The 14,180-nt window shown below is 55.3% G+C and overlaps 8 protein-coding genes across 8 annotated transcripts; 5 read left to right on the top strand and 3 right to left on the bottom strand.

Annotated features, from left to right (window-relative positions):
• Positions 1 to 178: 178 nt before the first annotated feature.
• On the bottom strand, positions 179 to 1,974 carry DSM5745_00031 (sugar porter family MFS transporter; the record flags this gene model as incomplete). The annotated part of the gene is made up of 4 exons (XM_026742047.1): positions 179 to 538; positions 584 to 937; positions 989 to 1,699; positions 1,756 to 1,974. The coding sequence occupies 4 exons, from the start codon at positions 1,972 to 1,974 to the stop codon at positions 179 to 181; spliced, it is 1,644 nt and encodes a 547-aa protein (XP_026607892.1).
• Positions 1,975 to 2,328: 354 nt separating this feature from the next.
• Positions 2,329 to 3,504, top strand: DSM5745_00030 (sialidase family protein; the record flags this gene model as incomplete). Its single annotated transcript, XM_026742046.1, has 1 exon — positions 2,329 to 3,504. One exon carries the CDS (start codon positions 2,329 to 2,331, stop codon positions 3,502 to 3,504), a length of 1,176 nt encoding a protein of 391 aa, XP_026607891.1.
• Positions 3,505 to 3,547: 43 nt separating this feature from the next.
• DSM5745_00029 (dihydrodipicolinate synthase family protein) lies at positions 3,548 to 4,579 on the bottom strand (the record flags this gene model as incomplete). The annotated part of the gene is made up of 2 exons (XM_026742045.1): positions 3,548 to 4,069; positions 4,121 to 4,579. The coding sequence occupies 2 exons, from the start codon at positions 4,577 to 4,579 to the stop codon at positions 3,548 to 3,550; spliced, it is 981 nt and encodes a 326-aa protein (XP_026607890.1).
• Positions 4,580 to 4,909: 330 nt separating this feature from the next.
• Positions 4,910 to 6,990, top strand: DSM5745_00028 (uncharacterized protein; the record flags this gene model as incomplete). Its single annotated transcript, XM_026742044.1, has 3 exons — positions 4,910 to 5,059; positions 5,107 to 5,213; positions 5,259 to 6,990. The coding sequence occupies 3 exons, from the start codon at positions 4,910 to 4,912 to the stop codon at positions 6,988 to 6,990; spliced, it is 1,989 nt and encodes a 662-aa protein (XP_026607889.1).
• A 900-nt stretch (positions 6,991 to 7,890) lies between these two features.
• On the top strand, positions 7,891 to 8,931 carry DSM5745_00027 (aldo/keto reductase; the record flags this gene model as incomplete). The annotated part of the gene is made up of 1 exon (XM_026742043.1): positions 7,891 to 8,931. One exon carries the CDS (start codon positions 7,891 to 7,893, stop codon positions 8,929 to 8,931), a length of 1,041 nt encoding a protein of 346 aa, XP_026607888.1.
• Positions 8,932 to 9,174: 243 nt separating this feature from the next.
• Positions 9,175 to 9,933, bottom strand: DSM5745_00026 (uncharacterized protein; the record flags this gene model as incomplete). Its single annotated transcript, XM_026742042.1, has 3 exons — positions 9,175 to 9,222; positions 9,251 to 9,552; positions 9,609 to 9,933. The coding sequence occupies 3 exons, from the start codon at positions 9,931 to 9,933 to the stop codon at positions 9,175 to 9,177; spliced, it is 675 nt and encodes a 224-aa protein (XP_026607887.1).
• A 409-nt stretch (positions 9,934 to 10,342) lies between these two features.
• On the top strand, positions 10,343 to 11,387 carry DSM5745_00025 (uncharacterized protein; the record flags this gene model as incomplete). Its single annotated transcript, XM_026742041.1, has 2 exons — positions 10,343 to 10,984; positions 11,034 to 11,387. The coding sequence occupies 2 exons, from the start codon at positions 10,343 to 10,345 to the stop codon at positions 11,385 to 11,387; spliced, it is 996 nt and encodes a 331-aa protein (XP_026607886.1).
• A 315-nt stretch (positions 11,388 to 11,702) lies between these two features.
• Positions 11,703 to 12,441, top strand: DSM5745_00024 (LOG family protein; the record flags this gene model as incomplete). The annotated part of the gene is made up of 2 exons (XM_026742040.1): positions 11,703 to 11,737; positions 11,784 to 12,441. 2 exons carry the CDS (start codon positions 11,703 to 11,705, stop codon positions 12,439 to 12,441), a joined length of 693 nt encoding a protein of 230 aa, XP_026607885.1.
• Between the last annotated feature and the right edge of the window lie 1,739 nt (positions 12,442 to 14,180).

Raw genomic sequence — 14,180 nt, 5'->3', positions numbered from 1 at the left:
TACCACAGTCTCATATAAGTGTGACGATCCGTACTTACCCCGCGGTCTCTCGGATAGAGTGAGCGGGGAGAAGGCCGATGGAGGGTACGGCGGAGCATCTCCGGACGCAAGGCTGGCTATTATGCTTGTGGTTCGGTTGGAGTACTATCGTAGCCGAATCATTACTTCGTCTCTGAGTCTACGCAGCAGTCTCCACATGGCTAGCCCGACTCTCGCGCTTGTCTCCATCCTCACGCTCCTCGTTCTCAGCCTGCTTCGCGTCCCGAACACCATGTCTCACAGTCTCTTCCTCAGTCGGATATGCATGCCTCCACATCGTCCACAGCGGCCGCTGAAACAAGTCATCCATACTCTCAATCGACCGTCCCTTCAGCTCAGGCAGACAGAAGAAGATAAACACCACGCCGAGATACGTGAGCAGCGCATACAGCAGGAACGCCCCGTACCCCATGTTCGTCAGCATATTGGGCGTTGCGCGCGTGATCCCGTAGTCGATGATCCAGTTTGTGAAGAAGCAGAAGCCCATGCAGACGGATCGCTGAGTCCGTTAGTATCGAAGGGGAAATGGAGGGCTGATTCTTACAATTCTCGTCGGAAAAATCTCCGCTGCAACGATGTAGCACGCGACGCTGTGCCCGAAGGACCAGCCGAATGCGTACAGATAGATCCATACAATCCCCACGATGCCACCGGCAGGCGTGCCGCCCATATCCGTATTATCTTTGCCGGCGAAGCGGAGATAGAGGGCAAGATAAAGCATGGCAGTGCCTTGGATCGTTGCCCCGATCAGGAGCGGGAGACGGCGACCTACTCGATCGACGAGGTATGCAACGTAGAAAATCGTTGCGGCCACTTTGACAGCGCCGTAGACGCCTGTCGTTAGTAGGGACGAGTTGTCTTCGACACCGATGAGCTCGAAGATTTGAGGCGCGTAGTACTGCAGCAGCCCCGTCAGCAAAGCTCCAGATCCCGGGTCTTATGAACATACATTCAACGAGTCTGTCCCAGTCAACTTGTGGAAGATAAACAACAACACCGCAAGAACAAATCGCTGCAGGTTGCTCCTGTTTCCAAAGATATCCTTGACAACGACCCAGTAGTTGTGACCCTGGAAGGTCTCCTGCTCAAACTGCACCTGCGCCTGAATCTCCCTGAATTCCAGCTGGATATAAGGATGGTCAGGCGGCAGCTTTCTCAAGCGGCATAAGTTCTTCAGCCCCTGCTCAGCCTTCCCATGGTTAATAAGATACCTTGGCGTCTCAGGGACAAACGGAATCATCAGCACCATGAGTCCCCCGGGGATAAGCTGGATGCTCATGGCAGTCTGCCACTGCGTATCATCATTCTCGATACCAGGCTTGTTCCACAGTGAAACCCCATAATTGACCCAAAACGCCAACATCAGCGACGTCACAATCATCAGGTTATACGTCGCCGTCATCGACCCACGAATGGATTTGGGTGAGTTCTCGGCCAGGAACTGAGGGCTCAGCATAGAGCTGGCGCCGACACCGAGACCACCGATGAATCGGCCTGCGAGGAGGACGTCGTAGCTCGGAACCATTTGCATCGCGGCGCCCAGCATGAAGACAAGGCCCCAGAGGAAGACGGACCACTTGCGACCGAGGACGTCAGATGTTGGGGCTGCGAGGAGGGATCCAGCGGCGCCGCCTGCTGCGACCATTGCTGCGATCGTGCCCTAATTGCCGGATTGTCAGTATATTGCATTCGGCGATGAGGTCATAAGGGAGGTACCTTGCGGTTGTCATACTCCGCCTGGGGCAGATCAATGAGGCCAAATGCCGTCTCGAACGAGGGTAGCGTCAAGATGCCACCGATATTGCCGGTATCAAAACCGTAGAAGCATCCCGCCCAAGCCAAGGTGACGAGCAGATACAGCAACCGCAGATTGAAGATCTCCTTGGGGTCGGTCTTGGCCTCTTTGCTGGCCCAGAGGCTTGTTCCGCCTGCCATTGTTGTATGGTTCCCAAAGGCCACGATAGAGTTGAGCAAGAAAAGTCACTTCAATGGCGTATGTCTGAAGATATCCAGGTGGAGTACAGCTACTTAAGCCAGATCAAGCGCTGAGGATCCCGGCGCCCAGCCGTTCCCCATGGGGTGGCCGTCCCACCGTGCTGATCCCTGATATGGCATCGGACTGTCATGGCATCGGACTGTCTTCCGCAACCTTCGCCCTGACGGACTATGCCCGAGACTCGGGCTGGCCTCCGCTTAGAAGTCGCCGACATGTAGCATGCCTTAAGAGGGGTAGCTGGAGCTACATACCTCGGCACTGCCACTCTAGCACGTCCCTATACCAATAGCACCATGTCAATCACCCAAGAAAATCTCAAAGCCCTACTCGACGGGCAGCTCCGCGAGACAGGAAGACCATACACCTATCAAGAAGCATACCTGCGTCCAGCGACGGTGCAATGCCACGCATCCAACCTCCTCCTGCTGCCCAGTGGCGACCTCCTCTGCGCCTGGTTCGGCGGTAACATGGAGGGCAAGCCCGACATCAGCATCTATCTGGCCCGACTACAATCCGGAAGCACAACCTGGAGCGACGCCGTAAAGGTGACGCACGACAACACGCGCAGTGAACAGAACCCTGTCCTATTCAAGCACCCTTCCGGCGAACTCTGGCTCCTCTACACGTCGCAAGACGGCGGAAATCAGGACTCCGCGGTGGTGAAGCGGAATATCTCCACGGACGATGGCAGAACTTGGAGTGAGCCTTCAATCCTCTTCAATGAGCCAGGCACATTCATCCGACAACCGGTGATAACCCTGGACAACGGCACGTTCGTGATTCCAACATTCAAATGCCGCGTTGAACCAGGCGCAAAGTGGATCGGCAACGACGATATCTCGTCCATCCGCACATCCAACGATCACGGCCAGACATGGCGCGAGATTCCCGTCCCCGAGAGCACAGGCTGCGTGCACATGGAGATCCAGCGGCTGAAGAGCGGGTCGTACCTGGCGCTCTATCGCAGCCGTTGGGCGGACTTCATCTACTCTTCCACTTCATTGGATGGTTTATCATGGAGTGCGCCAGAGCCGACATCGCTGCTGAATCCCAATGCCGGGATCTGCTTTGATGTTCTGCCCGCCGGTCGGGTGGTTGTTGTGTATAACCACTCCTCGCGGAGGAATGCACTTGGTCGGCGGGAGGGTCTGTACGACGAGATTACGGACGGTGAGGATAGTCGGCCGAATCAGAAGGCGAGAAGCGATGGGAAGGAGGCATTCTGGGGGGCACCGAGGGCGCCTCTTTCGGTCGCGTGGAGTGATGATGAGGGGAGGACGTGGGAGCATCGAGTCCTTGAAGATGGGGATGGGTATTGCCTGACGAACAATAGTGAGAAGAAGCTGAATCGGGAATTATCGTATCCCAGTATGGTTGTTGGAGAGGATGGGACGATTCATGTTGCGTTTACGTTCTGGCGCCAGACGATCAAGTACGTGCGCATTGGGGAGGACTTCTTTAGGAAATAGAGTAGATTACTATCACGATATTCATTCTCTATAAGTAAACGGCTTATACTCGATCAGGTATTGACTCCTCGATCTCAACCAAGTGCTGCATCACCCGCACCACCCACTCCTGCTTCTCCTCCCCCGAAGGCTTATAGGGCTTCCTCGGCCAGAATGCCCTGGGATCCGTGACACCAGCCCGTGGCCCAGCAAAATAGCCCGCCGCAAACTTGGTCGGTGCGATGCCCTCCTTGCACGCCTTCTCTGCCTGCGCTACGAGACCCTGCAGCTTCGTCGCCTCCTGGACCTTGCCATCCTTCCACAACGCATAGAGACGAGCCACGGACTTGGGAAAGACATTCCCAATCCCCGTCACACATCCTGACCCCCCTCCAATGAGACACGGAAGCAGCCAGTCTGAGGATCCGGCGTACACTCCGAACTGCTCATGCGTATACTCGTGCGTCAGCCGGGTGACCTTCCCTGCGTTGCCGCAGGTAAGCTTTGTCCCGACGATGTTGGGGTGCTGCGCGAGTTCGGACATGACGTCGGAGTTCAGCTCGACGCCGTTGCACATGGCAGGGAACTGGAGGGCGAATAGTCAGTATACGCTCTAGAGTAAATGGGGAGTACGTACGCTGTAGATGACAATGGGGATTGGGCTGTTATCAGCAACCTCGCGGTAGAAGTCCACAATCACATCCTTTGTCACAGCTTTCACCCAGTACGATGGTGGCAGGAGGAGGCCAAAGTCGGCCCCCGCTTCGTGCGCCTCTTCCGCAAGTCGAATCGACTCGTTTGTCGATTGTCCGCTGATCCCAGCCACGATTGGGAAGTCTGGCAGTTTAAGATCGATCGCGGCTCGACGCGCTACTCGGACGAGTTCCTGTCGCTCGCTCGGAGAAAGAAGAACTGCCTCGGCGGTAGTTCCAGCCATGACCAGGCCGTCGACACCCCCGCGGATCAAGTAGGCGAAGTATTTGTACGAGGCATCGTAGTCGATCCCTTGGCGGGCAGTGGGCTTGTAGAGGGAGAGCACGGGGCAGTAGATGCCAGCCGGCAGGGGTTTGGTCTTGGGCGTAATTGTGGACGTCATGTCAACACTCACAGCATTGTATTGCAGTATGCAGGCATATCTCTGCTTTCTGACGCTCATCCTTATAAATAGCTTAATGCTCATCCCTATAGTCAGCTGTCAACCCGCCGGGCCCCATCGGAGGATGCCCGATCGGCGGAGAACAGTCCGCCATGCCTTTTATATCAGCTGCCATTGGCCGTCAAGTGAGGAGAAGATGGAGACAAACATTTGTCGCCCCGAGTCATGCAGCAATGGGGCCATGGGCCTCCAGGAAATCTCCCCGTGGGGTGGCAGCTTCTCTGTCTCCGCCATCACGGTCGCTCATGAATCCACCAGCAGCCAGCAGCCATGCCCAAGCGAAAGAGGGAGGCAGATACGATCGAGAACGGGCAGAATGAATCGTCCTCCGATCAAGGGCAGAAAGGGAATCGGCTGGTCGAGGTCCTTCCGGGGATTACCCGCAAGATCACTGCCTGTGCAGCCTGCCGCAAGAACAAGGTACGAAAGTTGGATCCCACGGTCGCTGAGGTAGCTGATGGCGATAGATCCGCTGCGACATGTCCGAGGATGGCCCTCCCTGTGTCCGATGTCGTCGACGAGGCCTATCGTGCGTGCTGAATCGGAGTCTGCAATCGTTGATCGATGACACCAAGTAAGTATCCGTCTGCAGGAGCGACCGGACAAGCTGACCAGATAGAAACGTCCAGCTCCTTCAAACCGATGTTTCGCGTCTCCACCGCACTCTCGACACCCTTTGCCAACATCTCGGACTCGAAGGCCCCAGAGCTCTGGTCTCGACAAGCAGCGACCGCGATGGCTCCCCGTCATGTCCCCTTCCAGAACCCGAGCGAGAAGGCCGACAAGAAGACGAAGAAGGCTGTGAGGTGTCGCCCCCGGAATCGCCGTCTGCCGTTCAAGCCCCGATCGACACGTTTCTCGACATCACGAAGATCCGCAGTCCGCATTCCATCGAGTCCCCTCCAAGCGCGCGAGCGAGCCGATCGGGCGCAAGGTCGGATCTGATCAGCAAGGGCATCATCACCGCCACGGTCGCCGAGCGCCTCGTCCATCACTACTTCTCCCGGCTGGACCACTATCTCTACGGCATTGGCGGGGAGTTTCAAGGGCTCGAGCAGCTCCGGGCGAGCCCCATCCTCCTCGCGGCCATCTGCACCGTCTCTGCTCTGCATGATCCCCAAGACCGCGCGGTGTACGAGACCTGCAACCGCGAGTTCCGGTCGCTGGTGGCCAAATCGACCTTTGAGAAACGAGACGTCGAGTACATCCGGGCGTTGTGCATCAGTTCGTTCTGGCTGGCGGATGCCTCGCGGATCTTGTGCAGCGACGCGATCCGTCGTGCGGCCGACATCCGCCTGCATCGCAGCTTCGACGCTCTGTTTGACGACAAGACAGGCATGAGGCCGGTGTCTGGCCATTCAGTTCCTTCTCCATCATTGCAGAGTCCGGCTTCGGCCACCGACCGCGTCCGGCTTTGGTATCTTCTTTTCGTCTGCGACCAGCATCTCTCCATCCTCCACAACCGCGACTCGCTCCTGCGAAGTGACAAAGGCATTGCAGTCGGATGGGAGTCATACCTGCACCGTGCAGAGACGACCGAGTCCGATGTCCGCATCTTATCGCAAGTGTCACTGCTGCTCATCATGGGCCAGGTGCGCGACGTCCTGGGCTCCGACAACCAGACCCCCCTGCCGCCAGCCCTAGCCAGCCAGATCCTCAACTACTCACGCCAGCTAGACAAGTGGTATACCAAGTTCTCCGGCCTCTTCGTAACCAATGCCTTTATCGGAGAGTTTCCCAAACGGGGCCTCCAGCTACACTACCAGTTCGGCAAGCTCTACCTCGGTCATCAGGTCTTCAAAGGCCTCCATGGCCGCCCAATCCCGCCGCACTTGCTGACAGCGGCTGCAATGGCCCATGACACTGCTGCCGCTATCTTTGAGATGATCTTGGGTGAGTGTGAGCTTCAAGAGGGCCTCGTAGGAATGCCTCACTACTTCCACGTCATGATCGCGTTTGCGGGCCATCTACTATTAGAGATCTGCCAGAACTACCACGAACAGTTGGCCATCAAAGTGCAGGATGACTTCCAGCTCATCGACGGGGCTTTAAACTTATTCCGTAGCACCCATTGCATTCCTCAGCATCCTATTTGGCGAATGACGCCTGGTCTGAACAGGAAGCTACATGACTGTGCCTCCAGCATTGGAGTCGCTGTCCCCTCTGCCACTGCTACGGGTCTCATCCGTCGCGAATCCTACGTGCAATCAGCCATGCCAAATCAGCAAGACGCTTTATACTATCCGCCTGTCCCAGGTGTAGAGCAACACACGCAGCCCCTGGATGACCTCCTCTTTACGGACTTTGGCGAATTCAGCTTTCCAGACCTGACTTCCAACTTCGTGACGTAGCATGGACAAGCTCCCCTGGAGTGCACGTCGCATGGGCAGAGTCAAGGAACTCTCGTGGATGACACTTCATCGGCAGAGCTTTGTTAAGCTGGGATACCTGTGAACAGCATACTGTCTTCCCAAAGCATGGCGGATTGCGAATTCGCAACCGCCTACAAAACAATATGCGGATACGATCCAGCCACTCATCGGTAACCTTATATTCGTCACTTCCAGTGTCAATCTGTCTATGCCGGGGGAATGTTCTTGGTCGAATCACTTTTCGTGAACATGCCGCCGTCGATAGCATGGATGCAATTCACCTACCTCCGTCTGGCGGGCCATTAGGTAGTTTGCAAAGCAAACCGATATGTATAGGAATTGATCGTGTTCCCCAAATATCGTCTGGGAATACAAGAGTGTCCAGAGCTTGAGGTAGTCGAGATTTGTGAGGTGTCTGGACACATGGTGTTGCTGGGCGAAGCCCTAAGCCTAGATAGCCAGGAGATTGCTCCAGACTGAAACCCCAGTATATAGTCCAAGCGACAAGGGTAGAGATCGAGATATTCCATATATAATATATAATACTGTTAGCACAAGAAGGCCTTCGGAAGGCGACCGTATCGGCGAGCAAAGCGCCATCTTAGGGTATACGGTACCTCATGGCCCGTCGGAGCGGAGAGAAACCCGCGTTCTCCCACTGAGGCATCCGCTGCTCGGTGCTTCGCCGAGTGAGCAGTAGCGATAACAATGCATTATTCTAGAGAAGAGACCTCCATTGCCTCGGGCCAATTCCGAGCACGCCGTAACTATTCATGGATGGTACCTAACAAGCGACCTGGAAGTACTCCAGCATTCTACCTCGTCTTTCCGGAAACGACGTCCAGAAGTTAGCACATTGAGATCTTGTCAGCCTACGCAATGCATCCAAAGCCGCAGACCTCGATGGAATACCAATACCTCGGAAAGAGCTCGTTGAAGATCTCAAGAGTCATCCTCGGCTGCATGACATTCGGCAATCCCGCATGGGAAGGAAGTCCCTGGGTCCTCCCAGAAGAAAAAGCCCTGCCTTTACTAAAGAAGGCGTACGACTGCGGCATCAACACCTGGGACACAGCGAACACCTACTCGAACGGCCAGTCCGAGGTGCTCATCGGCAAGGCGCTGCGTGAATACTCCATCCCCCGGGAACGCGTCGTCATCATGACGAAGCTCTACTACCCCGTCATGGAGGATCCCAATGCGCGCCCGAATCCGGCGCTCAACGACGGGGATCTCGTGAACCAGATGGGGCTCAGCCGGAAGCACATTTTCGCTGCTGTGCACGCCAGCCTGGAGCGGTTGGGGACGAGCTATATCGATGTCCTGCAGCTCCATCGCGTCGATGAGTCCGTGCGCCGCAATCCGGAGGAGGTCATGAGAGCCCTGCACGACCTTGTTGCCATGGGCAAAGTGCACTACCTCGGCGCGTCGAGCATGCACTGCTGGCAACTTGCGCGGCTGCATTACGCGGCCAAGTTGAATCGCTGGACTGGGTTCACGAGCATGCAGAATCTGTGGAATCTGTTGTACCGTGAGGAGGAGAGGGATGTGAATCCGTTTTGCGACGTTGAGGGCATCGGGCTTATTCCTTGGAGTCCGCTGGCCAGGGGATTGCTTGCCCGACCGGCGGATGTCCAGACCGAGCGGTCGAGGAAGGATGTTAAGGCGGCGAGGTGGTTTGCGGGAGATCAGGATGGGAGGATTATTGGAGTTGTGGAGGAGATTGCACGGGCTAAAGGGTGTTCTATGAGTGCGGTTGCTGTGGCGTGGCTTCTGCATAAGGGGGCGTGTCCGATAGTGGGATTGAATAGTGTAGAGAGGATTGAGGCGGCGACGGAGGCGTTGGGGATAAAGCTGACGGACGAGGAGGTGCGGTTGTTGGAGGAGCATTATCGGCCCTTGGATGTGCAGGCTATGTAGTGTCTACCGTACATTGTTCCTTGTCAACTGCCACTCTTTCCTAGTAGTATCAAATTGAGCCCTCCCGCCTTATCTCGACACTCGTCAACCGCGGATCAAACTCGGATGTCACGGTAAGCCTCATCTCCCTATTCACCTTGACCAGCAGGTTAAACAGAAGACGCTCGATAAACCCATCCAAGCCCAGCGTGTGCATCCCTCCCTTAAGCGCCACCATCTTCACAGCCCCCTCAACATGGCTCTTCATGATCGTCTCATCATTCGTCCAGAGCTGTCTTTGTCAGTACCGTCCTATAAACACCACTATTGAATTGCCTACCTCGTCATACGCCAACATTATAGCCTTCAGCACTGTCATATCTGTAAAACGCGGCGTTTCCACATCGATCGCCTCCCGCAGCGACCGTAGCAGATGCAGCTTATACTGGAATGCCATGCGGTGGAATGGCGCCTGCTGCCGCTGGCGGTAGCATTCGTTCAAATGGCGAGACGAAGCGAGGAAGAGGATGTTCAGCAGGCCCTCCTCTGACAGCGCGAGCGGGATCCAGGCCAGCGTCATGTTGCGGGCGAAGTGGCTGTCCAACGCGTTGCAGCGCATTAGGGGGATGACGACGGTGATGTCTGACAGCACAGTTAGTGTCTGACTAGGAGCCAAGAATGGACGGAGCGAGACGCACAGTGGTCGAAGAGCATCTGCTCCATCGGGCCCAGACTCCTGACCGAGCTGGCGAATGGGTCTCGCCGGTGGTATGAGAGGATGTGGTTAGGTTGGGGTGTCAGGCCGTGTTCGAATCCTGCTGTATGCACGGGAGCAGGAGCACGCCTAGCTGCCTCACGGGCCTTCTCGGCCTTCTGGGCCTGGTACTGCATTGTCCGCAGCCGGCGCTCTTTGGCGTGGGTGGAGCGCGCGGCGTGGGACCGCGCGAGTCGCCGCTGGGATGCGGTCGGATCGGCTTGGGGTGCCGATGTGCTGTGGATGAACTGTAGCTTTTGCGCGGGCATGGTGGTGTGTGAAGGCATGCAGGAAGAGATTGATGAAGGAGACAGATCGAGAGAAAGCCAGAGTCCGCTTCAGCCACAGCCAGGTGGGGTATCTTGGTCTAACCCTTTCCAGTCAGCCTACATAGTTGCCAAGCCCGCCGCCTTCCTGAAGGGGAAAGGATTGTCGGGGATAGGGCTATGCTCCGTTCAAGCAGATGACCTCCTGCGCTGAGTGAGCTTGGTCATCAGATACAGCTTCCATGGATGACTTAGGCAGGCCAAGCCCTATGCCTGCCCAATACAGAGAGGCTAGGGTCATGCTTACCAATGCTGGGAGCGGTGGTCGGAGTTAAGCAACTGGGCATGCATATAAGCCCTACAGATCCGTATCTGCCTAAACGTTCAGCATTGACTACAGAACACTCTCACCATGCCCGGAACAGTCCTAATCACAGGCGCCAACGGCTCCCTAGCCCTCGGCTTCGTCGAATCCTTCCTCGAACTATACCCCCAGCACACCCTCATCGCCACAGTCAGAAACCCATCCCCAGACAAAGACCCCAACACCGCGAAACTGGCACAACTCATATCCAAATACCCCTCTGCAGATGTCCACGTCGAAGGCCTCGATCTCGGCAGTCTGGCAGCCGTGCGTTCCTTTGCCGATACCCTCGCCGCCCGCATCTCCTCCAAGGAACTGCCGCCCATCTCAGCGATCATCTGTAACGCCTTCACGTGGTCGCTTGGTTCCGGACAGAGGTTTACCTCTGATGGACTTGAGGCGACCTTTCAGATTGGGCATTTGGCGCATTACCTGCTTGTTCTGAAGTTGCTTGGGAGTATGGATGCAGACTCGGGTCGCATTGTGATGCTTGGGTCGAACGCGCATTATCCGGAGAGACCGAATCCGTTGACCTCACTACGGCCTGAAGTGCCGGAGGATATTGAGGAGCTTGTTAAACCGAAACCTGATCCATCGCATCTCGTTCATGATAGGGGGTTTCAGCGGTATGGGACGGCTAAGCTGGCGAATGTTATCTTCATGGAAGACCTCAACCGAAGGCTACAAAGCGTATGTACGACTCAATTGCCAAGGTTTAACCTCTAACAGATGCATATAGGACCCGAAGCTCTCAAATATCAGAGTAACAGCCATAGACCCCGGTGGCCTCGTCGAGTCAAGAGCCCAGAGTGAGCAGAAAGCAACGGTGCAGCGTCTGTTCGCCGTCGTCAAGTTTCTGATGCCTGTTCTGAAACATCTGACAACAGCATTGCGCACCAACAAAGACTCGGGCCGGGATCTTGTCGCTCTCAGCCTGGACCCGGGCTTCCAGGGCAAACGCGGTTACTTTGTTGGGCAGAAGAGGGACACAGCGGCCAAAGTGGCTGGTGATGTTGAGGTGCAAAGGAGGCTATGGGAGGCGTGCTGGAGATGGGCTGGGCTGAGCCAGGATGAGACGGTTCTTGGTAGGTGAATATTGTACGGTTAAGTCATGAATTCAAGTCTTGATGTTTGCATTTTCTAGCTTTTGATAAGATTCCAGACCCCATGTTGATAAGCAAAAGCATTGAATGGTGATGACTTATAATGCTGTCTGCCGTGAATGTGTTTGGGAGTGTAACCCTTCCACATTCACTGCTGGCTCCTGATCTTCTGGGAACGAACTACTTCATCCCCTGATTTCCCGGACGAGACCAATTCTTTCCAACCACCAACCATCCGAACACATCTACCTTCTCAAACTCCTCCAAACAATCTGCAATCTCAAAAAGATCTTCAAATCGCAGCCATGTCTGAACCCAAGCCAGCCGTCGTCTGCGTCTTGTAAGTCTCCTACCAATGTCCAACCTAGCCCTAACTAACAATCCAGCTGCGGCGCAACCCCCGGCAAAGACGCCGCGCACCTCGAAGCCGCCCACGCCCTGGCCGTCGAATTCCACAAGAACAACGTGCACCTCGTCTACGGCGGCGGCACCACCGGTCTCATGGGCGAGGTCGCCAAAACCCTCGTGGCCCTCTCCGGACCAACCGCCGTGCACGGCATCATCCCCCGCGCCCTCGTCCAGGTCAAGGCTGACGCCGCTGCTCGCGAACTCAATGGCGCCAAAGCCGCGGAGCGTGTTGTCTCGTCTGCGTCCGAGCTTGAGCAACCCGTCACCGAGTACGGGCTGACCACCATCGTGCCCGACATGCATACCCGCAAGCGTCTTATGGCCACCAAGGTTATGGAGGGTGGGCCTGGCAGTGGCTTTGTTTCGCTGGCTGGGGGCTTTGGGACGATCGAGGAGCTTATGGAGATGACGACTTGGAATCAGCTGGGGATTCATCAGGTTGGGGTTGTGCTGCTTAATGTGAATGGGTACTGGGATGGGGTGATGCTGTGGATTCGCAATGGCGTTGCCCAGGGCTTTATCCGTGAGAAGAACGCGAAGATCATTGCGGAGACGACTGACCCTGCGATGGTTGTGGCTATGCTGGTACAGTACCGGAAGAGTGAGGATCGTCTGCTGCTGAACTGGGAGAAATGAGCTGGGCTATCCTGTTTTTCTTATTTCTTTTATTTTTCTAATTTCTGTTGAATGGTCTCAACTTTAGTTCATCTCCCTTGCCTACCTGTCACTACCATACTATCAATGAATCCCAACTGAGCTCAACTTCCACGTAAGCTTTCGTTCTTCCCCAACGTACCTGGGCAGTGTATAATAGAGCCGTCGGTTCTTTTAGCTGGCAGTTTGTACGTGCCATCCTCTGACCATATCATATCCGACACTTCAATCGCCTCGCTGAGTCTTCATACATGATTACTCAAACTAGGCCATCTCCATTCCTCTCTATATTGAAGCGAGGAGAATGATAGTCACTAACAGCTCTCGTCCTAGCAGAAAGCCCCACGGCGCAACGGTGGGATTATTGTCGCCAATCCACGTTTCCCCTTCTCCTCGTTGTGCTCCCTGACTTGGGGGCATGGACATCAGGGCACCTGTTATGTACCTTCTTTAACTAAAGTAAAAGCGCCTATAAAACGCCTACGACTTGACTCTCTTTGAGTTTAGCTCCTCAGGCCGGAACCATGTCCAAGACTGTCGTCCCACCGTGGTTACCATGGAGCCACCAGGCCTACCACGGACCTGCCCCCCGGTTGTACAGTATGACGATTGCAGTACTTTTGACGGAAGAATGACCTCCCTTTCCCTTTCCAACGCGGACAATCACCATCCAAAGCAATCTACTTGTTCTCTCTCACCTACCAGCCCTGATACTTGACACCCCGTCGTAACTCGGTCTTCGTTACATCGTCCAGAGCCGTAAGTCCCCATGTGTTTACTCCTTACTGATTGTGATTTTCTCTCCTCTTCCTGTGCCTTCCAAGACACGTATAAACCTGATAGGGTGGCATACAGACAACCCCGGTCCCGAAACACGCATCAAATCGCTATGCAACTGCGCTCAACACCCAAAACCACCCTCGCCCTCCTCCTCCTTATCCTCACCGCAGTCGGAGTCGACGCCGGCCCAGCAGCCTACGGTGTCTGCCAGACCGGGTGCGCGGAGCTCGTGATGGCCTGCTATGCGGCGGCAGGGGCTGTCTTTGGTGCTGTCCCTGCCGCAGGCGCATCGCTTGCTGTGCTCAGGTGCAATGCATCGTATGGAGCGTGTCAGAAGGCTTGCGCGGCTGTTATATTGGCTCCGACTCTTTGATTGCGGCTTGAGCACCTTGTTATGGTGCTATGTCAATCATGGATGTTCAGGGCTATCGAATTGAAAGTGCTTTCGGCCCGATGACCATGTTGGTGACTGCAGAATGAAGCTATTTCTCATTGAACCCGCGTCAGGACTTTGCCTTGGAAGAATCATGTAATTGTCTGACCTTGCCCTGCCAGCAAGCTGTCCATATCAAAGGGCGAGACGAAAACAATACCAAAATCACCCAAAGCCAACTATCTTTGGCAAACTATCACATAAAGATCTGTATGGCAATTAAGCTTCTCCATTAGTCCTACCGAATCTAAGCTTTGAGAGCTTTCATCCTCTGGTTCCTTACCGACGAGATCTGAGGTGCAAGGGCCTCCGTTTGACGGCGTTTGTCTACCGCTCCACGAGTCACACTCAACTTTACTACCTATCTATGCTGGTCCTTTCCATTGCGTTTGCCGTTGAATTAGTGACCATTCCTCCACCAGGAATCTCCTAGTTCTCTTTCCTCTCCATCGACGTTCATGATCATCGTAATCTCATTGCACCAAAGTCTGATACATCCCGCCCAGCT

Source organism: Aspergillus mulundensis (assembly GCF_003369625.1).
Source record: "Aspergillus mulundensis strain DSM 5745 chromosome Unknown scaffold_0, whole genome shotgun sequence".
Taxonomy (NCBI): Eukaryota; Fungi; Ascomycota; class Eurotiomycetes; order Eurotiales; family Aspergillaceae; genus Aspergillus; species Aspergillus mulundensis.
This window is presented reverse-complemented; position numbering and strand designations above follow the sequence as displayed.